Source organism: Notolepis coatsorum (assembly GCF_963971535.1).
Source record: "Notolepis coatsorum genome assembly, chromosome: 18".
In the NCBI taxonomy this organism is placed as follows: domain Eukaryota; kingdom Metazoa; phylum Chordata; class Actinopteri; order Aulopiformes; family Paralepididae; genus Notolepis; species Notolepis coatsorum.
In genome coordinates, this window is record NC_140182.1 from 62,462,995 (window position 1) to 62,486,998 (window position 24,004).

Here is a 24,004-nt window from a genome sequence, read left to right on the forward strand (position 1 = left end):
GGCCACACAGTGGTTTAGGAGCCCAGGCTCAAAACGGCTAGAGATCTTGAGGTAGAAAAATGCTGTTTCTGAGGACTTGATTAGAAATACAAAACAATGAATAAAAAAAATATATATATTACAGAGGTGTTCCATAGACTCACAGGAATTGTGTAAAAGTGCCCAAATAGTGAAAGAAATAGTAAAATAGTTCCCCTTTAACATCAGCCACATAATTAGCAAGGCCCACCAGAGGCTCCGCTCCCTGCGCCAACTTAAAAAGCTTGGTGTGTCCAGGGAGGCAATGCTCAGCTTCTACAGAGCCACTGTGGAGAGCGTCCTCACCTTCTCAATGACAGTGTGGTATGGAAACACCACCGTCCATGATAGGGGACAACTAGAAAGGACTGTACGCACAGTGTCAAAAATCATTGGCTGTGATCTTCCTTCTGTGGCCTCCATATATGCCACACACATCAGGCGGAAAGGGGAGAAGGTGATCGGTGACCCCTCTCACCCTGCTTACTACCTTTTTAACCCCCTTCCCTCTGGTAGAAGACTCCAAAGTCTCAGGTGTAGGACATCTCATAAAAATAGCACATATCCTGAGGTTGCCCGTCACCTGAACTCAAGTCCTAAATGCACAGGCACTTTGTACCATAAGGGCTAGCACCAGCCGACAGGCACTTTAACCTGTTAACCTGCAATGAGTCTCCTGGCCATTTTCGTTTTAGTTTTTGAGGACTGCATACTTTTTTTGCAAACCAAAACAACAACTGCATGAGCCTGGTCTCTTTTGAAAGATGACATTCTGAAGTTTCTGATTCCAGAAAATAAATTCACTTTTAGTGCTAACGTAATAGAGTAACATAGGTCTGAACTTGAGTTGTAAAAAAACTTGTTACTCAAGTTTTTCTGTAGTAGTTAGTAGTCCAGAGGTTATTTTAGATCCCCATGTGGGGTATTATTGGAAAGCCACACTCATTGGCTACAACGATCCACAATCATTTTCGAGATCGGATCTAGATTGACAGAACTACTGCAGCCTGAGTCGGGAGTGGTATTTTGCGCAATACCGTGTACTTTGCACAAGCCTCAAATACCGGCATGTAACTCGAGAACTGTGAACGGATTTTGTCGGATTTTCTCGCTATCGACAGGCAACAAATAAGCCTTCAATTCGATATATATATTGTATTACAAAATATGCACACCCAAGCCACTAGGGGTCGCCAAAGTAAAATCATGGAATTAATGTAAAATCAACACAAAGATAGTATATTTAGATTCAAAGACTATTTTAATAGCTCTCTTTGAATACAGTTTATCTCCTGTGAAATGCAAATGTTCAACAAAACCATCAACATTGACTCAGCTAGACTTCTTTCTTATATCCGCGGCGCTAACAGAAATGAAAACAACCCAGGCCTATGTTAAAGTGCAGATTGGCTTAGAGGACGATAATGTCTTGTATGAACTACCAGTAATATAAATCATATTAACAACAAAAATGTGTTCCATCTTCATGTCAGATGATTTTTATGGAAGCAAATGAGTGCCAGAAGTATTTGAATTTAATCAGACACCGCATTTATAGCATTGAAAATAATAACTTTGAAAACATGTATCTGAATTTGAAAACATGTATCTGAATTTTTTCAGACACCGCATTTTTGTATCTGAATTATTTCAGACACCGCATTTATAGTTTCAGACACCGAATTTATAGCATTGCAAATAAATACTTTGAAAATCATGTATCTGAATTTCTTTGCTCCGAATTTACCTATGCGAAATAAAAATGCAGTGTTAATAAAACAATTCGAATGCATAATAAAATTAAATTCGACGCCAAAAAAAAATTCAATGCATAATTGCGGTGTATATAATTCGATGTCAAAAATTCGATGCATAATTGCGGTGTATGGAATTCGATGTAAAAAAAACAACATCCGGGTATCCAGCTGCAGAACCACAGAACCACCACAGCAGCAGCAGGCTGAGGCCCCTGATAGGTGTGATAGGTGGGATCGGTGTGATAGGTGTGATAGGTGTGAGAGGTGTCCGATCACACCTATCACACCTCTCACACCTATCACACCGATCCCACCTAGCACACCGATCCCACCTCTCACACCTATCACACCGATCCCACCTAGCACACCTATCGCACCTATCACACCTATCACACCTCTCACACCTATCACACCTCTCACTCCTATCACACTGATCCCACCTATCACACCTCTCACACCTATCACACCTCTCACACCTATCACACCTCTATACCCATTCTGCAATCTGTTAATAAAGTTTTCAATCAATCAATCAATCAATCCGGGCCTGTGACGTCACTGTACCCATTCTGCAATCTGTTAATAAAGTTTTCAATCAATCAATCAATACGGGCCTGTGACGTCACTGTACCCATTCTGCAATCTGTTAACACTTTGGCTGCCATGGGTTAAATTCATTATCAACCGTAGGTTGCCGGCTCTATTTGTCTATAGAGAAAGTCCCCTTCTTTGCAGGGCTACAACTTTTTAAATTCTATTGCTACATTGCCATTATTAGGGCCCATTCAAAGTCCTATATGTATTGTTCATTGTGTAGCAACGTTAAACTTTTTCATTCACATATTCATAGTAAAGTATGGTCTAATGTATAAGTATGTTTTCATCTCTTTCTGCAGCTTTCTCCAGAACGTGATCTATAGCCCCAAATACATTATATTGATGATGCAATACAGTTTTATGGCAATCAGCGCGATATAAAAGATTCCAACTAGACGTACTTCTAGAAGTTACTACACGTCATCTGATGTTGACCGGATGGGCTAGGGGGCGTTTATAATTCCGTGGGCAGCGTTATACCAATCATCTAATGTGGGTCAAATGTTGATAATAGCAGTTAGTATCGAAGACGGTAACTTTACACGCTAAAACTCACCCCAGTCTCCGCGCGCCGTTGGGCGATCATCGTAGAGTAGAAATTTTACCATTATGGGATGTCGATTTACCCGGTCCATCTCCAGCTTGTATAATGGTATATACGTCCAAATCATGTTGTTTATCGAGTTATTGGCAATCGGTCGCTATGTAGTGTGTCGAGATCGAGTCCCGGAACCTATAGCTAGTGCCCGGAAGTAATACGGCCGACCAGCACAATCTCCATAGCACTTCCTGTTAAGCGATTGCGCCGATCGGCCACCAGATGGCGCTCCTGAACCGCCAGAGAGCTCAGTGGGTCCTCCTGGTGGATCTCAGGCCAGCGGAGGGGAAATATGAATCCGATCCCAGATTTTTGAAATATTGATATTAAAGACGCTGTAAAGCGTCTTCGGCAACTTGAGCATGGCCGGGAATGACGTGTTTAGGCGTTTTCCGGCAGCCAAAGTGTTAATAAAGTTTTCAATCAATCAATCGGTCACTGTACCCATTCTGCAATCTGTTAATAAAGTTTTCAATCAATCAATCAATCAATCGGTCACTGTACCCATTCTACAATCTGTTAATAAAGTTTTCAATCAATCAGGGCCTGTGGCGGTCACGTGTACCCATTCTGCAATCTGTTAATAAAGTTTTCAATCAATCAATCAATCAATCAATCAATCCCGCAGTGCATCAGTCAATGCCCGCAGTGCAATACTCCAATTCAGCCATTGGGTGGGACGGTCACGTGACCCAAATCAGCCAATGGAAGCGAGGGGCCTCAGCCTGCTGCTGCTGTGGTGGTTCTGTGGTTCTGCAGCTGGATACCCGGATGTTGGTTTTTTACATCGAATTCCATACACCGCAATTATGCATTGAATTTTTGACATCGAATTATATACACCGCAATTATGCATTGAACTTTTTTTTTTGGCGTCGAATTTAATTTTATTATGCATTCGAATTGTTTTATTAACACTGCATTTTTATTTCGCATAGGTAAATTCGGAGCAAAGAAATTCAGATACATGATTTTCAAAGTATTTATTTGCAATGCTATAAATTCGGTGTCTGAAACTATAAATGCGGTGTCTGAAATAATTCAGATACAAAAATGCGGTGTCTGAAAAAATTCAGATACTGTACATGTTTTCAAATTCAGATACATGTTTTCAAAGTTATTATTTTCAATGCTATAAATGCGGTGTCTGATTAAATTCAAATACTTCTGGCACTCATTTGCTTCCATAGATTTTCAAAAAGGTGCATGAGTCGATGCAAAAAAAGAAGAAGCAAATATACTGCTGAAAGTTCAGAACGTTGAAGATTTTAGATAGATTAATAGATTAATCTAGATTAATTTATTTGAATGCTTTAAATAATTTAAATTAATCTCATTAACTTTGACAGCCCTTTTTTATATTGTATGTTTTTATACTGTATGTACTGTATGTTTTGGCACCAAGACAAATCCCAATCAACCATGTGTTGAAATGGCAATAAAGTTTTCTATCTATAACATGTCAGAAATCAAAGCAAAGATATAGCATAATAGAATTATTGATATATGAGAAACATATATATATATATACAGTGTATATATATATATACATATACAGTATATATATATATCATAATATATAATAATAATATGTATAATAATTAGGGCTGACCTCGACTAGTCGACTAATCGATCGAAAGGAGCTGTAGTCGACTGCCAACCTCTTAGTCGAAAAAGGATAATATTGTATTTAATTACATTCCTGTATCATTCTTTCCAAAAGCAAAGGGGCCTAGAAGCATGGCTAACGCTAATGGCGCGCATACCAGCAAGGCTAACTGCCTAACACCCCTTCCTGACAGGCAGCGACGCGAGCGAGCGTGATTGCGAAAATGATTAAAATGTATTCGTTTCAATCAGGCTATCCTGACCTGCCGCGAGCGACAGCGAACTGAGTGGCGATGTCGTCCCCCCCTCAAATATTTGCTCGCTGTGTCTCTAGTTGAGCGATTACGCGGCCGAGTCCCGCCCCTAAACACTTTTTATTGGTCAAGAATCGCAGACTGCTTTCCCCCTGTGTGCTTCCAGGTAAACACACACACAGACACACTCGGACACGCGCCGCGTCATATCAGGACAGTGTCGCGCGCGATTTAATCTCCAGTTCGCTCGCTCGCTGCCTGTCAGGAACCGGTGTAAGAAAACGGGCACTGAAAGAGGATTTCACCCATTTTGAATATATTTTTTGCATTCATGGGAGTAGTCTATCGGCGAATTTTGGCCATCAAAGTCGACAATAGAAATCCTTAGTCGGGGACAGGCCTAATAATAATATAATATATAATATATAATAATAATAATAATAATAATAATAATAATAATAATAATAATAATAATAATAATAATAATAATAATAATAATAATAATAATAATAATAATAATTGTATATATATATATAAAGGCAATAAGAAAGTGTTTGAATATTTAAAATGTACATTTATGAAATTTGTGCTGCTTTGGATGCAGTAACAGTAAGAAGCATTTTGTATGAAAGTATTCTGTACTTCTGTATGACAACTATTAAAGAAACTTGAGAAACTTGAACTTGAAACAATTGCCGTAAGAACTACTTCTTGCTGAAATCTCCAGATGTCAGTAGTTATTGATGTTAATCACAGTATGTCATGAGTGTTATTCAAAGTCTTCAGGTCTATATGGTCTTTTAGAAAATAATATCTTTGAAATTGTCAAGTGGTCAAAAATGGTTTGGTAGTGCACCAAATCTATGTTACTAATGGTATCAACCCACACCTTGCTGCAGCATTCTATAACACATACCTGCGCTTGGGAATGGCCCTTATACCCTCTAAACCTTCAAAAATTGAATAGGTGCAAATTAAAACACAATATTTATTACATATTTGTGACTTAGCAGAGTGCTAATCTGCACCTCAAATTAATCTTAAATGTCCCAGCTTTCAAATGGTGCATAACAACTCATGTGGTATCTATGTGTGTATGTTGGTACATGTAGGTCTCAGATGGTGCATAACAAATTGTATGTGGTATCTATGTGTGTATGTGGGTACATGTAGGTATCAGATGGTGCATAACAACTCGTACGTGGTATCTGTGTGTACGTGGTATCTATGTGTGTATGTGGGTACATGTAGGTCTCAGAGGGTTAAACGGTAGCAATGTGATTTGATAGCACAGTTTAATAACCATAAACAGCTAGATTGATTTATTCGACAAGTCTGGAATTGTTTTCGAGCAATATATGCAAGCCAACATGACGAGATGATGGACCAGATAATATATTGGCAACTATTCAACGCACACAGGTGGCTCAAAGTAATACATTTGCAAGTAGATTTGATGGCTTTAAGGAGCTGAAACAATTTCCAAACCATTTAAAATTGTAAGTTAACAGTATATGTCTATACTGTTCAGTGAAAGTAATGGATCGGATTGGTAGGCCTACTCGCTATCGGCTGATACGATAAGATATTCCTTTATTGATCCCCATGGGTAAATTCGGTCATCATAGCAGCATGGGGGAGGGGGGAGGGGAGGTATGGGCAGGGTAATAGTAGAAGACATAAATATAGGCAATGGAATTATAGTAATGATAAAAATAAGCAGTGTAAACAATATAATTAACTCTGAATGTAAGAATATGAGCAAGTAAACAGTGTAATCAGAGGTGCAGATCAGTTATATTATATGTTACAATAAATATAAAACAATAAAACACTTAGAATCTGAATATATACTACGAGTAAGTAAAGTAAACGGTATACACAGTATACACAGATTATACTGAAGTGTATTGTTGGTAGTCAGTACTGACTGGAAGAAAGTGGTAGCCATGCACCCCTGCTGCTGGTTGATGTTCCTCATCAAGTCCTTTTTTCTCATCTTTATCTGTGGTCATCTCTCTGCTCAGGGATCACAGTGTCGAGCTCACTGCTGGAGGATGACGACGCCAGGCCCGGCAGAGCGATCCAAATGGCACTTCCTCAGAGCAGCACTTTAGCGGACGAGGAGATCAGACGCAAGGTCCGCCCGCTATGGAGAGATTGTGACATCTGCCTTTCATCTCCACACTCCGTTTTAAGATTTGAGTTCTTCCAGTGTCCCGGGATACTTCAGTCAATACCCCTGTCCCCTAAAATCGGAGAGAATCCTACATTTTGTGATGTCATGTATAGTTTAGAAAATCTGAGGCTGTTTTGAAGGTTCTCTGATTCCTTTAGCTTTAGGAGAGAGTTGCGCACATTCATGAGCGTTGACTGGACTGTCTCGGGGGCACAATAACATGTAAATCCTTCAAATATGTGGCGTTAAAAAAATTTATCAATATTTTCATCAAAATGCAAGCATCTCTCTGAGTGCACAATGTCACGTGTGTGTATTTGTTCATCCTAACCATAGCCACGTATTCTCCATGTACACTTGTATGTGCAGAATCAGTATTTGCAGAAGGAGCTGAGCAACAAGGAGAGAGAGCTCGAGGTTCAGAGGGCCCAGTCTTCTCACTCCCAGACCAAATGTAAGTACAGGTCAGACAACAAGACTAGAAACTGCCTTGGCAAGACATCTGTGGGAGAGATCAGGGTGACCGGCACCACTCCCTCCTATCTGTTTTCTTTTTGTTTTCTTTTACAGTGGAAGAACTGTCCAAAGAGAGAGGGGATCTGAAAGCGGCACTGACAGATATTCTCCAAGCCCTCCACGCTAATCAGGAGATGACGCTGTCTCGCGCTGCCATCACCATCCCCAGTCTGGAGAGGCTGGTCAACGTGAGTGTGTTTCCACCACGTCCTGTCTGTTTGTCTGACGTGTACATATACTGTATATACTGTATTATTAGGGGAGACAGTGGCTCAGGAGGTAGAGCGGTCGTCTGGTAATCGGAACGTTCCCGGTTCGATTCCAGCTCCTCCCGGCAGTGTGTCGAAGTGTCCTTGAGCAAGTCACTTAACCCCTAACTGCTCCTGATGAGCAGGTTGGCACCTTGCATGGTCGCCTCCGCCATTGGTGTGTGAATGTGAATGTGAGGCATAAGTTGTAAAGCACTTTGGATAAAAGCTGCTATATAAATGCAGTCCATTTGCCATTTACCTTATATACTGAATTTATATATATATTTTACCCATCTCGTTTCTTCCGGATGGGTGCACAGAGAACTGTCGACCGTTAGCTTTGACTTAACTTCTTAACTTAACTTCACAAGGTTGCCTATGCGTTGCATAATATGGATAGTATGGGGGGGGGGCGCATTAGCTCAAGGTAATCGGAAGGTTCTCAATTTGATTCCGGCTTCTCCTGGCAGTGTGTCGAAGTGTCCTTGAGCAAGACACTTAACCCCTAACTAACTCAATGAGCAGGTTGGCACCTTGTATGGTTGCCACTGCCGTCTTGTGTATGAATGGGTGAATGTGAGGCATAAGTTGTAAGTTGTAAAGCGCTTTGGGTAAAAGTGCTATATAAATGCAGTAAAAAATAAAAGTTATACTAAATAATAATTGTTCATTTTATGTGGTTTGACACAGAGTTCACTATTGTACATCTGTGCCTTTCTTGGCCAGGAATCGCTTTTTTACTAAGGTCTTTGATACACCACCCAGAATTCCTTTGGCAGAATTAAATTCGGTAACATGTTTACCAGGCAGATCAAAGGTCAGATGTCTGCATTCACCACTAAGGTACTATGCTAGGCAGTGGCATAGAATAGGCATATCAGCAACAAGATAGAATAGAATAGAAATACTTTAATTATCCAGAGGGAAATTTGACACTACAAATCGCTCACATTAAACATTTAGACAGAACAAAGTCACGAATAAGAATAACAAAACAAATAGCCTAGGAATAGAATAAAATATACAGTAAAAATATACAGAAGTCTACAGTAAGTGTAATATTGCACAGTGTTGTTTAAAAAGTAAGAGTCCAGGAAGATGGTAACTGTCACTCTGTGCTCAGTGATGCAGTGAGGCACAGTGATGCATTGTAAAGTCTGATGGCTGTCGGAATTAAGGACTTCCTGTGCCATTCAGTGCTACATTTAGGGAGTGTTAGTCTAGCACTGAACATGCTCCTCCTGTCAGCCAAGTCTGTGTGTAGTGGGTGGGAGGGGTTGTCCCTGATGGCATGGAGCTTAGCAAGGCTCCTCCTCTCCGCCACCACCACTAGAGAGTCCAGCTTCACCCCAACCACGCTACTGGCCTTCCTGACCAGCTTATCCAGCCTGTTTGCGTCCCCCACTCTCAGTCCGCTGCCCCAGCAGGTCACAGCGTACAAGAAGGTGCCCGCCACCACCGACTCATAGAACATCCTCAACATCCTTGTACAGACATTGAAGGATCTCAGCCTTCTGAGGAAATAGAGTCGGCTCTGGCCCTTCTTGTAGAGTGCCTCTGCATGTTTTGACCAGTTCAGTTTGTTGTCAATGTGCACACCGAGGTATTTGTACTCCTCAACCATATCCACATCGACTCCCCTGATGGAAATGGGGGTCACAGGTGCACTCCTCCTCCTCCCCAGCTCCACAACCAGTTCCCTGGTCTTCCCCACATTTAACTGCAGGTGGTTTTTATCGCACCATGTGACGAAGTCCACTACCAGTTCCCGGTATTCCCTCTCATCACCGTCCTTTATACTTCCCACTATCGCAGAGTCATCAGAAAACTTCTGAAGGTGGCAGGACTCTGATCGATAGTGGATTATAGTCTCAGGCATAAGGCATGGTAGTGGTTTGAATGTTCTGTGTATATGGTAACTACATATGTATGGATTTTTTTTCCAGGTTGATACAGATGGATATAGACATTAGTCCTCACTCCACAATGGTGGAGCCAATTTTCCTCCATCGATTAAAAACACACCTCTCAAACAATATCTGAAATCTTTTTTATTATTATTAATTATAAACGTTTTCTTTTTAAATAATTATATATATATAATAGTAACCCTCTTACTGTATTTTTACTATTATGTACCCTAATACTATGCAACTATTATTATTATTATTTTTTTGTTTTTCTAATTTAATTTTTTAGCGTTTTTCGCTTTTCTGGTCAAGCATGACCGACAGAAACAGGTTGAAATGGGATGTAGAGCAGGGGAAGACATTCTGAGAAATGACGGCGGGTCCGGGAATCGAACTCGTGTCCCCCAGATCCGTGACGAGCACGGTTTTCCCCGACGCAGAAATAGCGCCGAGATATGCGGTGAGCTACGGGAGCTCCCATATGCAACTATTCTTATATGACTACTGTTACAAAGGGTCAGATTAAACCGAATATATGTATTTATTGATTGATATATATTGCATAATATTTGTATATCGTTTGATATCCCTTGTGTATTCTTTGTACGTATACACGGAATATCCCTTTAACCTACTACAGACCATAATATTTCGTTCTCTTATTGGATGGCGTGCCACCAGCGCCAGTGTTTTACCCCCAGAGTCGAGTTCAAAGCTACCGTCAAGGCTTGTCTCAACATGCCCGGTTCTGCCCAGGACTACGAGACAGAGAGGAGGCTGGCACTAGATTATTCCCCGTACATATAAATATGGCGCAGGTGGATACAGAAGTAGTTCAGTTCAGTCCGCAGTTCAGTTCAGTCCGCAGTTCAGTTCAGTTCAGTCCGCAGTCCGTTCAGTTCGAGTTCGAGTTACCCAAGTGAAGCCTCACCCACTATGCAACGTGCGGTGAAGTGGGCCCGTATTGCCCCAAAATAGTCTTGTTTTATCCTAATACGTTTGTTCAACGTATCGTTCGCTCCTTACTAGTAAGCCTTCATTACGAGTCAAAGACCAAGTGAAGTGAGCAATTGTGTGTCTAAATAGAGCACTTATAGCCGCGTGCGAATAGGATAGTGGAGTATCATAGCTTGGTTGAGTAACGTCAAGTTCAACATAGTTAATGTGAAGTACCGCGCACCGGAGGATCTACACCGGCGCCAGCAGAGCCCCTTTCCGGCTGGATTATTATTATTCTTATTGCTTTGGACCAGGCTGTTTGGAGCGGAGAATAATCGTCTACACCCACTGCTGTGGGACCTGCCCGTGAGGACCATCATTCGAGCCCGTCTCTATTGGAGAGGCTGACCGGCTTTCACCTGTGCGACGCGCATACTGAGATTACAGCGGCTGCCTTTCGTCCGCTGATACAGGGAGTAATACCGCCTCCAGGAGCCTATATTGAGTACCCGCTGACCAGACTTTGCATTCGAACATTTGCTCCCCCTGCTGGCTTACAACCGGTGGAACCCCCCTACCAGTACAATAGATATAATTCCTAATATTCAATGTATATTATGTATCTTTTGCTGTAATAAATACTTAAAGACAACTTTGTGTGGAAACCGTATCATTGTGGAGGTGTTCTCATCAGATATACTCGTGTACGGTATGGCCAGTATAATGTACATAAGACGGTAGTGGTTTAATGATACCATACTTGATTAATACAGTCAGGGAATTGTACCCCTCAGTTAAAATTGGTCCTTCGAGCCGGAGAGAATTAGCGTAATATTAATATAATATTAATATTGACATGGCCGATGATGAACACTCCACAAACGGTTCTCCAAAGCTAGATCGCCCGCAGCGCAGACGGCAGCCACCTCCCTATCTAGAGGCATACAATGTCAGTCCAATACCTAGCTTTAAAGGGAAGTTAAATACGGATAAAGTAACTAAAGCGGATAGTAAAATTATGTCCAACCCTACCGACCAGGCTACCCCGCCAGTAGAGACCCTAGTGGGTTCTAACGTAACTGACCAAGCTCACGGTGGGGACCAGGAGGGACCTGACATGACTTTACCCCCAGACAACGACCACGGGACAGTCCCCGGAGAGCTCCAGGATAAAGAAAGCCCTCCCGGGACGGAACCCGACCCACCACAAGAAGAGACGCGCACCCAGGAGATGGATCTCCTCGGTACGCGACAGGAGAACGGATCTCCAACGAGTACTGCCGGGAGCCGATCGCCTCGAACGGCGTCTTCCCCCAGCGAGGCGGACAAGATGCTGGCACAGGCACTCATCGCCACCCTGGCAGCCTCCACCGAACGCGATCGACTTCAAGTGCAACAGACGCGCGAGCGCGAACATTCTGCAACCGAGCGAGAGCGCTTCCAGGCGCAACAAAGGAGTGAAGACGACCGCATAAGACTGGAGACCAGACGCCTTCAGACCGAAGAGAACATTGAAAGAAGCCGCGCCGATGCACAGCACGCCGCCGCCAATGCACAGCACGCCGCCGCCAATGCACAGCGCGACGTCGCAAATGCACAGCTCCACGCCGCCCATGCCAGCGCCAATGCCCAGCGCGACGCCGCCAACGCACAGCGCGACGCCGCCCAGGCCAGCGCCAATGCGCAGCGCGACGCCGCCAATGCCCAGCACGAAGCAGCGCGCGACGCAGCCCATGCCCAGCACGAGGCAGAGCGCGACCGGCTGCAGGCGGAGCTGATAGACAAACTGGTTGCCATGGCGACACCCCCTCACTCCGCACGGAGCTCTCGGAGATCGTCAAGACAAGGGTCTAGGACACATTCCCCTACCCGACCAAGCGACCCGGGACCCCGCCAACAGGAGGATCCTGTCCACGTCTCCGAACCCCCTCCCCGGCCGGTCCATACGAGACCCAGCAACCGGGAAGAACCGGACCACGCCGAGAGACTGAACAGAAGACTCCAGGTCCTAGCAGAGGAAGATGAAGAGGAAGAGGAGGAATGTCAAGCCGACCAGCAGCAACGTGCTCTGGACCAGGAGGCCCAGTACAGCCCCGACCAGCAGCAACGTACTCTGGACCAGGAGGTCCAGTACAGCCCAGAAGTCAGCCCCGAGGCACTGCGCTACAAACCCCCGACTCAACTCACGGGTGAGTTTGACGCACCGCCAGCCCAGAGGAACAGCACCTGGGTACCCGGCCCTTAGTACCCACCAAGTACCAGCCCAAGACGACACGTAAGAGGAGACTCGCCTAGGAGGCCTCTCCCCCAACGCTCACCGATGTGCCAGTCATCCATGGCATCGTACCTTGGCACACCGACGTTCCCGGACTTCACACACGAGAACAGAGCACAGTACACAGAGCTACGAATGTGCTTAGAGACAATGATGTCCAATGTAGTTGATGAACCGTACAAATATGCTATCCTACTGAAGCACCTCAAGGTGCCCCGAGCGCACAATATAGCGCTGGCCTATGCCACCTCTACTACCCCATACACCGCGGCTCTAGCAGCACTCGACCAAAGATATGGACGCATATGGGACTACGTAATACAAGAGATAAGGCATATTGACCGCCTACCCCCAGCCACAGACAATCGCTCACTAGATGACCTGTCTATCAAGGTACAATCCCTGGTAGGGATGCTGGGGGCGCAAAGAGAAAAGGGTATGCACGAACTGTACGCGAACTCTAATGTCGAGAGGATTTTAGAGAAGCTTCCGCCCGCCCGACAAGAGCGCTTCAGGCGGCAAAGAGACCACCGTGATCCTAACGGTCCCGAGCCATCCCTCCTAGACCTAGCCGACTTCCTGGCGAGAGAAGTCAACAGCCTACGGTTGGATACGTTCATGCGGAGCACACCAAGCTCCAGAGAGGGACCTAGGAGAGCAAACGATGGCCGCAGATTGGTGACCGTCATGCACCAATCAGAATCGGTACCGAGCAGCAAGAACCACAACACCCCCTCGACGAAAGAGGACCAGTGGAAGATTGAGTGCCAGTACTGTGAGGGAGAACATCGGCTGTACCAATGCGACACTTTCGGGAAGCTGACCACGGACGAGGTGAGTCAGTGGATCAAGGACCACCGCCGCTGCTTCCGCTGCGCGCGCAGCCACCTAGCAGCTGAGTGCCGCTTGAAGAAGAAGTGCAGCAGGTGCGGTGGCACCCACTTGGAGGTCCTGCATGACATCAACAGGCGTCAGCCAGGACAACAGAGTGGGCCCGTCGCGGTAATGTACCATGCCGAGGCGGTGGCACCAGTACCGAAGAGCCACCAGACCGCTCCCTACTGTACCTACTGCGACGGCGGACACTGGCTGGCACAGTGCGCCGAATATAAGACACTGAACCCCGTCCAAGTTGACCAGTGGCGTGAGGCGGTCCAGGCGGGCGCCGCTTACCGCGCAGGGGCGGCCCAGGCGGGCGCCGCTTACCGCGCAGCACTGTGCGGAGCCCACCAGAAGATCCAAGGCAACCGACCAACAGGAGTGCTCCACATTGACCAGCATAGCGGGACCCCCCGAGTGCTCCTCAAAGTGGTCAGAGTGCTCCTGAGCTACGAGGACAAGGTCCTGGACACTTACGCCGTCCTGGACGATGGGTCTGAAAAGACTCTCCTCCTCGCTTCCGCAGCAGCCCAGTTGGGCCTGCGGGGTGTCAAAGATACCATGACCATACGCACCATCAGAAGGGACCAGAAGACCATAAGAGGTGAAAAGGTCTCCTTCAAGATAGCAGCGGTGGACCAGCCCGAGAAGCAGTATAGTATAACCAACGTCTTCACCAGCCACGACATAGGCTTGTCTCAGTACACCTACCCCATCCCACAGCTGATGGCCAAGTATGTGTACCTACGTCAACTACCTATACCGCTTATCGACGGCGCCACACCGACCCTGCTCATCGGCTCCGACCACGCGGACCTCATTCTCCCAATTGAGGCGGCCCACATCGGACCCAAAGGATGCCCAGTCGCGGTTCAGAACCGACTGGGATGGACGCTCCAGGGCCCCCTCTACGGACTTGACAGTCAACCCACGTCTACACGCTGCCTACACACAAAGGCGAGCGACACCGGCCACTCCCTCGTACAGCAGAGGCTATTGACATTAAGCGAGAGGCCCGTGAGAGAACCGTGGGCACCAGAGGGAGTTCGGAACTCCACCCCCCTCAGCTGCGCTCCAGACGTAGCTGACCTCGAACCCAGCACCCCAAGCGACTCCTTGACGGGGCGGCCGGGACCGGCCCCTCCTCAGACGGGGTACAGAGCAAACAAGAGAAACAGACAGAGGAGGAGGAGGCACAGCCAAGCACAGATCAAAGCAGTCTCAGGCCCGCTTCCTCCTAAGCCCCCCTTCATCCCGTCCAGTCGTCATGACCATAGACCAGTCACTACCCCGAGCTGCGTGGCCGGCCGGCCGCGTAAGCAAAGTGACCACTGGTGCCGACGGAAAGGTCAGAGTGGCAGAAGTGCTCGGCCAAGGGCGGACCTACAACCGACCCGTGGCGAGGCTGATAGAGCCGCCAAGGCTCCCCGACTTGCTTAATGACGACCATGACCCATGACTTTGTGAACTGCCTACCCTCACAACGGACATTGAGTAGTGGACAGTGCGGTTAATCTGTCTCTGCTTAGCTAATTAGGTGGGACTAATTAGGGGGCGGCTGTTACAAAGGGTCAGATTAAACCGAATATATGTATTTATTGATTGATATATATTGCATAATATTTGTATATCGTTTGATATCCCTTGTGTATTCTTTGTACGTATACACGGAATATCCCTTTAACCTACTACAGACCATAATATTTCGTTCTCTTATTGGATGGCGTGCCACCAGCGCCAGTGTTTTACCCCCAGAGTCGAGTTCAAAGCTACCGTCAAGGCTTGTCTCAACATGCCCGGTTCTGCCCAGGACTACGAGACAGAGAGGAGGCTGGCACTAGATTATTCCCCGTACATATAAATATGGCGCAGGTGGATACAGAAGTAGTTCAGTTCAGTCCGCAGTTCAGTTCAGTTCAGTCCGCAGTTCAGTTCAGTCCGCAGTCCGTTCAGTTCGAGTTCGAGTTACCCAAGTGAAGCCTCACCCACTATGCAACGTGCGGTGAAGTGGGCCCGTATTGCCCCAAAATAGTCTTGTTTTATCCTAATACGTTTGTTCAACGTATCGTTCGCTCCTTACTAGTAAGCCTTCATTACGAGTCAAAGACCAAGTGAAGTGAGCAATTGTGTGTCTAAATAGAGCACTTATAGCCGCGTGCGAATAGGATAGTGGAGTATCATAGCTTGGTTGAGTAACGTCAAGTTCAACATAGTTAATGTGAAGTACCGCGCACCGGAGGATCTACACCGGCGCCAGCAGAGCCCCTTTCCGGCTGGATTATTATTATTGTTATTGCTTTGGACCAGGCTGTTTGGAGCGGAGAATAATCGTCTACACCCACTGCTGTGGGACCTGCCCGTGAGGACCATCATTCGAGCCCGTCTCTATTGGAGAGGCTGACCGGCTTTCACCTGTGCGACGCGCATACTGGGATTACAGCGGCTGCCTTTCGTCCGCTGATACAGGGAGTAATACCGCCTCCAGGAGCCTATATTGAGTACCCGCTGACCAGACTTTGCATTCGAACATTTGCTACAACCGGTGGAACCCCCCTACCAGTACAATAGATATAATTCCTAATATTCAATGTATATTATGTATCTTTTGCTGTAATAAATACTTAAAGACAACTTTGTGTGGAAACCGTATCATTGTGGAGGTGTTCTCATCAGATATACTCGTGTACGGTATGGCCAGTATAATGTACATAAGACGGTAGTGGTTTAATGATACCATACTTGATTAATACAGTCAGGGAATTGTACCCCTCAGTTACAACTACCTATCATGCTAATATGTCTATACTACTATGCACTCAGAGTGTAACACTCGATACTATTTGAAGAACAATGCCACTGACCCTTAGCTGCCAGAGATGTACCCCTCCTGGTGACAAGTTCACAATCTGTAATTCGCTTTGGATAAAAGTGTCAGCTAAATGACTAAATTGTAGATTTTCTTTCCTACACTTCTCCACCAATACCGATATTAAATGTTGGTGGATATATATATATATATATATAAGGTAAGAATAAATAAATAGGGGTGCTCCAGTAGCACACCATGTTACCGCGCTGCGTCGCGGGACTCCATTCTTGGTTCTTGGTCCCATTCTATTCATCACCTACATGCTCCCCCTCGGTCGTGTCATCGGCAGACATGGAATGTCTTTCCACTGTTATGCCGATGACACACAACTCTACATAAAAACGGCCCCAAACCCCTCTGCAGCTCTGTCATGCCTCACCACCTGTCTTGGGGAGATAAAGGCATGGATGAACAGCAACTTCCTCCAACTAAACAGCAAGAAAACCGAGGCACTCCTAATTGGCACCCCCCACCAGGTTCAGTCTTCATCCATATCCCATCTCACCTTTGATGGCCAGGTAATCCCCCTCTCCCCCTCAGTCACAAATCTGGGGGTTCGATTTGACCCCCACCTGACCTTCAACACCCACATAAAACACCTCTGCAAGACCTCATTCTATCACCTAAAAAACATATCAAAACTCCGTCCCATTCTAACCCTGTCAGATGCAGAGAAGCTTGTCCATGCCTTTATCTCCTCAAGACTGGACTACTGTAACGGACTCTTCATCGGGATTCCTGGCAAGAGCATCCAAAAGCTGCAATACATCCAGAACAGCGCTGCCAGGATCCTGATGAGAGTCCGTAAACACGATCACATAACCCCCATCCTTCACTCACTACACTGGCTCCCCGTCTCATCCCGGATCAACTACAAAATCCTTACAATCACCCATAACTGCATAAACGGACACGCACCCCTCTACCTTCAGGAACTCATCACTCCACAATCCTTCACCCGCACCCTCAGATCCGCAGGTAGCCTGCTCCTTCAGGTCCCCAATACCCGGCTCTGCACCATGGGTGACCGAGCCTTCTGCACGGCTGCACCACGCCTGTGGAACAGCCTCCCCATCCAGCTGAGGGCACCACAGAGCCTGGACTCTTTCAAAGCAGGCCTGAAAACCTATCTGTTTAAAAAGGCCTTTGACTGTTAGCTTTTTATTTAAATTTTATTGCGCTCTGTTTTTAAATTGTCTGTTTATACTATGTTTTTAATTAACTATGTTCTATTTTTATTCTGTATTTTATTTTATTTGTTTTACTAATAACTATTTTATTCTATTTTTTTTTTAACTGTTTTAACCATGTAGTGTAGCACTTTGGGATCCCAGCGAACAAAAAGTGCATTACAAATCCAATCTATTATTATTATTATTATTATTACTCCGTGCTGCGTCACGGATCTGGTTGACTCAGAGTTCGATTCCCGGACTCGCCGTCATTTGCCGAATGTCTCCCCCTGCTCTCTCTCCCGCTTCACCCTACAACTGTCGGTCATGCTTGACCAGAAAAGCGATAAACGCTAAAAAATAAAGTTTAAAAAAAAAAAAATATACGGTATATATACTATATACGGTATATACAGCATTATTGTACATGCTATCATACAGAGTTATATGGGTTATATGCAGGTGTATAAGTAGATATATAGGAGGAATATATGCAGGTATATTCAGACAGATATGGATATGTATATATGGTAAGCCCATGAGCTGCACTCCCAAGATCTTAAAAAAAAAATATTAACACTTGAGTAAAAGAGGAACACAGCCACCGTCCAAATGCCTTCTAACACACTGTCAACTGTCAAAGTCACCTCTGCTCCACGTGTGATCTCTCAGGCCATAGAGATCAAGAACTCCACTGGGAAGCTGGACGGCACCCTCCACCTCCAGGCTCAGGCAGACCAGCTGGTGGGGAGGAATGACGAGCTCAGGCAGGAAATGAAGACTGCCCGAGAGGAAGCGGCGAGCACCCTGAGTCAGCTTGTCAAAGCCAAAGAAAAGGTGATACTTTATGTTAATCATATGATGATAACCGTAGTGTTTATCCCCTGCCATCATCATTCCCTTGCAAGTAAGCCGACTCTTTTGGCAATAAAATAGTGCCATATTGTGCAAGCAGTGATTCCCACGCTAGTGGCTCCAAATGAATAAATGTCAAGAAAGCACGTTGTATTATCTTTAATTAAAGTCTAGGCAAAATGCTAGAAACTGTGACTGAGTGCCCTGTAGCTATTAGCTCGTTAGCTATTATCCTGTCATATATATAAACATTTACAAAGCATGTTACGTCAAACATGAAGGCTTCTCTGTTTTCACTGCCTAGTCAACTTTTTTATCTTATCGTTCCCACATTTACAGCATACTTAGCTCTGAATCACCTGCAACATCAGGTTGAATACCGACCGCCTTGCTCCGTAGTTATCGTACATTCAACAGCACCTATTTTCAATTCGCTCATTTGTTTACTCATTTGTTTACCCTGTGCTGGGGAAGCTATGGTACACACACACACACACACACATACCCCCACCCCGCCTACCCTTCCCCCCCCCCTCCCCACCCACCCAACCACCTCCAATGTACAGTTCCCCCCCCCACCCCACCTACCCAACCCCACCTCCTCCAATGTACAGTTTCTTTGTCAAATGTATATACTCTCTTTTTTAGACTCTTTTTGTATCACAAACAGTGCTGTATTTGTAAATATGGTATGTCATAAATGTATAGATGTAGCAGTACTGTCTATCTGTATGTCATGTATGTCATATTATGTTATGATGAATTTAAAATGGGGGACCCTGATGTAAACAAGACGAAAGTCTTTCTCTGGTCTGCATCCCCTTAACAATTAGTGTTTGGTCTTTATTCTTTTGACTTCTTATTTACTGTATGAAGCACAATCTCAGGGGGCTCATACAGAACCAAGCATTTTACTGTAATGTATGTGTACCTTATATGTGACAAATAAAACTAAACTTGAACTCCATCGGCCAGCCACAGAGCCGAGCGGCCTACAAAACTCTTGGCAGTGTGTTACCTTGACAACCATCCATATTTCACACCGATTCATATTCAATATGACACAGGCGCTACACACACATACACACTCACTCAAGATTATTCTAAACAAACCACTGACAGTAGGAATGTAAGATAAGATAAGATACAATCTTTTTTTGTATTGATCCCCTTGGGGAAATTCTGGCGTCATAGCAGCATGGGGGAGGTACAGGTATGGGCAGGGTAATAGAAGAAAGACATAAATATAGGCAGTAAAATTAGATCTGAATATAGAAATATGAGAACCGTGTAAACAATATAATTAACTCAAAACAATATAAAAAATAGGAGAAAAATAAACTGTACACAAAGGTGCAGATGAGGGTCTGTATGCCCTATCGGTTATATTATACGTTACAATAAATATAGGCAATAAAGAATTTGAATCTGAATATATACTATGAGTGAGTAAAAGTAAACAGTATACACAAAGTGCAGTATACAAAAGGTACCCTAACTGGCATTATATACGTCATACCTTGTAGTCTGTGCCGGCTTTGGTGCTTAACTCATTCAGCGCCAGTCACGATGATAGTCGGGTTAACTCGCCATCGCTTGAGCGCCAATCACGAGTATAGTCGGGTTTTAATCATTATTTCTTTTATTAGCGATATCCATTCATTTTCATCCATCCAGCCTGATGTTATCGTTGGGAATGGGTCTGAGCTCGCAAAAGGGCAAATACCGCCGCCTACGCCTTCCAGCTGATATTGCACTCCACTGGGAATGGTGTAGTTTCTTTTCTGGGACGATCCGAGCCGTGCAGGCGGGGTTTAAATATTCAGGCGAGGTAGGTCTATACAACGATGGCATTGAACAGTAACCCCGCCCGCCCGCCCGCCCATATGTAACGGTCGTAATGTGGTACGGACCTCCACGAGCAGTATTTGGAATGGCGATCAGATAATTGGATTATTTCTTTTGCATTACATCAGATACAAGGTAAGAACACTATATATAAATTTGATCGTTGATCTGATATTTATTTCTACCCCGATCGACGCTGTCTCTGTGTGTGGCTGTGTGCCGTTGGTGGCAGGAGGGGGGGGGGGAGCCCCGCGGTCCAGGGCTCTTTTCATTATTGCATGAGGAAGGATAATAATGATGATGATCTAGCGTTGATTTCAGGAAGATTCTATAATCAGGCGAAAAATTACGTGTTTAGTGTATTCCACTAAAACGCTATTATCGCGTCTTTCTCTGGAAATACTCAGAAGCACCCAAACTATACTCATATTCAAAACGGTATAAAACGGAAATGTATCGATGAAAAAACAATCCGTTTTGTACATGTTGACTGGAAGCAACTCACTGATAATCGACGGGTGTATTAGAGCCATAGCTATAATTTAAGATATATTTTAAGCACTTGCAAATCTCGCAGTCCCCCCATTGACTTACAGCGGTGGCTTACTAGCGGCATCTCGCGGATTAACGATAGGTTAGGTTAGGTCAACGATAGGAATTTGGCCAGGTCTTGCTCGAAAAAGAGATCTTTGATCTCAAGTGACTACCTGGTAAAATAAAGGTAAAATAAAAATGTATATAACCTAGTTATATTAGTATTGGCTTATCGCGTCCCGCTCTGAGCCTTATGAGATACCCCTTATCTCCTATGGTACCTATTGTACCCCAACGAACAACTTAATGCACCCACACCTGATGGGGCCCCGCCCCTATGGAGGCGTAGCCTATATAACCATGACTCTGGTCACCAAACACTCTTCCTCGCCAAATCTCGTTCCAGCAAAAGATCCCTTAAAAGGGAACTCAGGGCCGCGCAGAGCCAATACTAATATAACTAGGTTATATACATAACCTATCGTTATATATCGTATTTGGCTTATCGCGTCCCGCTCTGAGCCTTATGAGATATGGGTTAGAGCGGACGCGAGACCCGACAGATGTACCCCCTGAGGACCCGTAAGCCCACATCAAGGGGTGCGGGGAGCCCTGTCACCCCATCCTTCCTAATGAAGGGGGGGCGCAGTCAACTCCACCTGAATGCGAACAAGGGGGAACCAGAACCCCTTGAACACACCGCACAGGCGGAACCACGTGTGACTCAACACACTGTGGCCCATACCCATACACTCCTGCTACCCTACCAAAGGACGGGAAGCAGGAAAGGCCACAGACCCCAGAACCGCCTGGGAGACAGAACCCCCGGTCATGTCCATGAGGTAAAACCTTACAAAGGGGCCCGGGGAGGACCATGAAGCTGCAGCACAGATGACCTCCACCGAGGCCCCACCCAGGAGAGCGGCAGAGGCAGCCACCCCACGATTGGAGTGCGCCCTGACGCCCCCAGGGGGATCCTGCCCAGCCAACGTGTAGCAGAGGGCAATGCCCTCGCACAACCAATGGGACAGGCGCTGTTCGATAGTGCCTTACCGGCATGAGAACCACCGTGACAGACAAAAGCTGAACGGTGACCCCGAGGTCCTGAGTACGGCTGAGGCAATTCCCAAAGCACGGGCCGGTGAAGGCCCGCATCTAACTCACCACCGTGAGGAGGCGGATGAAACGCCTGAACCACAATATCCCTGGAGCGGAAGAACTCCGGATATTTACAGGCACGAAGGCAGGATTAGGCCGCAGAGTGGCACCGCAATCTGAACGAAAGACAGGCACTCTGGGCGTACCGAGAGAGCACAAAGCACACCCACGCGTCAGCGGAGGTGACGACCAGCAAGAACGCGGTCTTGAACGACAGCTGTTCCAACGGCGCCTGCTCGAGCGGCTCAAACGGGGCCAAGGACAACCAACCGAGGACCAGTTGAAGATCCCAAGTCGGAGCCCAGGAGCGTTGCACCGGCTTAACGCGTCGAGCGCCAAGCAGGAAACGCTTCACAAGAGGGTGGCTGAACAAGACATCCCCTCAAACCCCTCATGATAGGAGGATATAGCTGCTGCATATACCCTCACCGTCGAAGCCGACAGTCTATCAAGGAGAGACTGGAGGTAACTAAGGACAGCATCCAGGGGGCAGGAGACTGAGTCCCGGCCCCCCGCCTTACACCACACTTGGAACATACGTCATCTGCCCGCGTAAGCGCGACAGTGGAGGGAGCATGCGCATTCCGGATGGTAACACCATCAGGATCAAGAACCTGCGCCCCTCAACGTACCCGTCCCAACAACTGACCTAACAGATGTATGGGGAAGAATCCCTGGCGGCACGGCATCGGTCCCAGACCTGCCTGGCTATGTCCAGACGTAATCCCCACCCGTCAGGATGAGGACCGCCCCACGACAGTACACCTGCACCCACATTCTCCCTGCCGGGGATGTGGGGAGCCCTCAGGCCGTGCAGATGGAGGACGCCCATAGCCAGCCGCCCGCCGCCTGGCGCAGACAGGGGGAGCGTACTCCTCCCTGTCTGTCGATACACGACACTGACGTCGTATCGTCCGTCCTGATCAACACCATTTGTGGACCAGAAGGACCGCTTTCAACACCAACACATTGAACGTAGCGCAGACCGGGCAGCATGGTTTGCCAGCTGCCCCCTACTGCGTTGGCCCGACGCGTCACCAGCGAGGGAGGCGTCGGTGAAAACGCGACGTGAGACAGCGCCGTAACCGTCTTAGGACGGAACCTCCCGAGCGTGTTGACAACACACTCTGAGAGGGATGCCCATAACCCTCCAACCGTTGACTGGGAAGAGGAGTACTCTACATCCAGTCTACAGCAACCCCAGGCTGGTAGAGACCTGCCTGGTACGAGACCTGACGATCCACCTTGACCGCGAAGGACCAGAACGTCGTCAGGGCAGAACACTCCGTAACCCCTGACGACGCAGAGGCCCCAGTGCGGCCTCCACGCACTTGGTGAAGATGCGGGGAGCCAGAGAAAACCGAATGGCAGCCTCTGGTACTCATACAATAACCCTGCAAAGGAAGCGTAGGTAAGCCCTAGGATGGAAGATCGGAGATGCGCAAACGCATCCTACAGGTCTATGGAGGAGAACCAGACCCCCACCTGACAGTGTTCAACAGGTAGGAGACGATCCAAAAAATGCTGAACCTTCCCATGGGACAGGTCCAGCCTGGGTCTTACACCCCTCCCTCCCGACTTCTCAGGCAGAGAACACCGGGAGGAGAACGCCACGACGATGGCTTGCTTCGTCCATAGAGATTGGATCTCGTTGACCAGAGCTGTCACTGCTGGAGACCCTGACAATAGGGTCTGTACCAAACCTGAAAACGGGTGGGGTTGTGTAAACACAAGTCCCCACCTCAGCGTTCTCTCCATCCACCTCGACATATGGTACTGCCGTAGTC

General features: G+C 46.4%; 1 protein-coding gene across 3 annotated transcripts in view; it reads left to right on the top strand.

Moving 5' to 3' along the window:
- cep290 (centrosomal protein 290) overlaps window positions 1-24,004 on the top strand; it is a 192,500-nt gene that overhangs the window by 53,407 nt on the left and 115,089 nt on the right. For all 3 annotated transcript variants that reach the window (XM_084335330.1, XM_084335329.1, XM_084335331.1), the window contains exons 16-19: window positions 6,860-6,972; window positions 7,381-7,465; window positions 7,582-7,715; window positions 18,495-18,659. In XM_084335330.1, coding sequence (XP_084191456.1) covers window positions 6,860-6,972; window positions 7,381-7,465; window positions 7,582-7,715; window positions 18,495-18,659 — 497 coding nt within the window. The remainder of the gene's footprint in view (window positions 1-6,859; window positions 6,973-7,380; window positions 7,466-7,581; window positions 7,716-18,494; window positions 18,660-24,004) is intronic.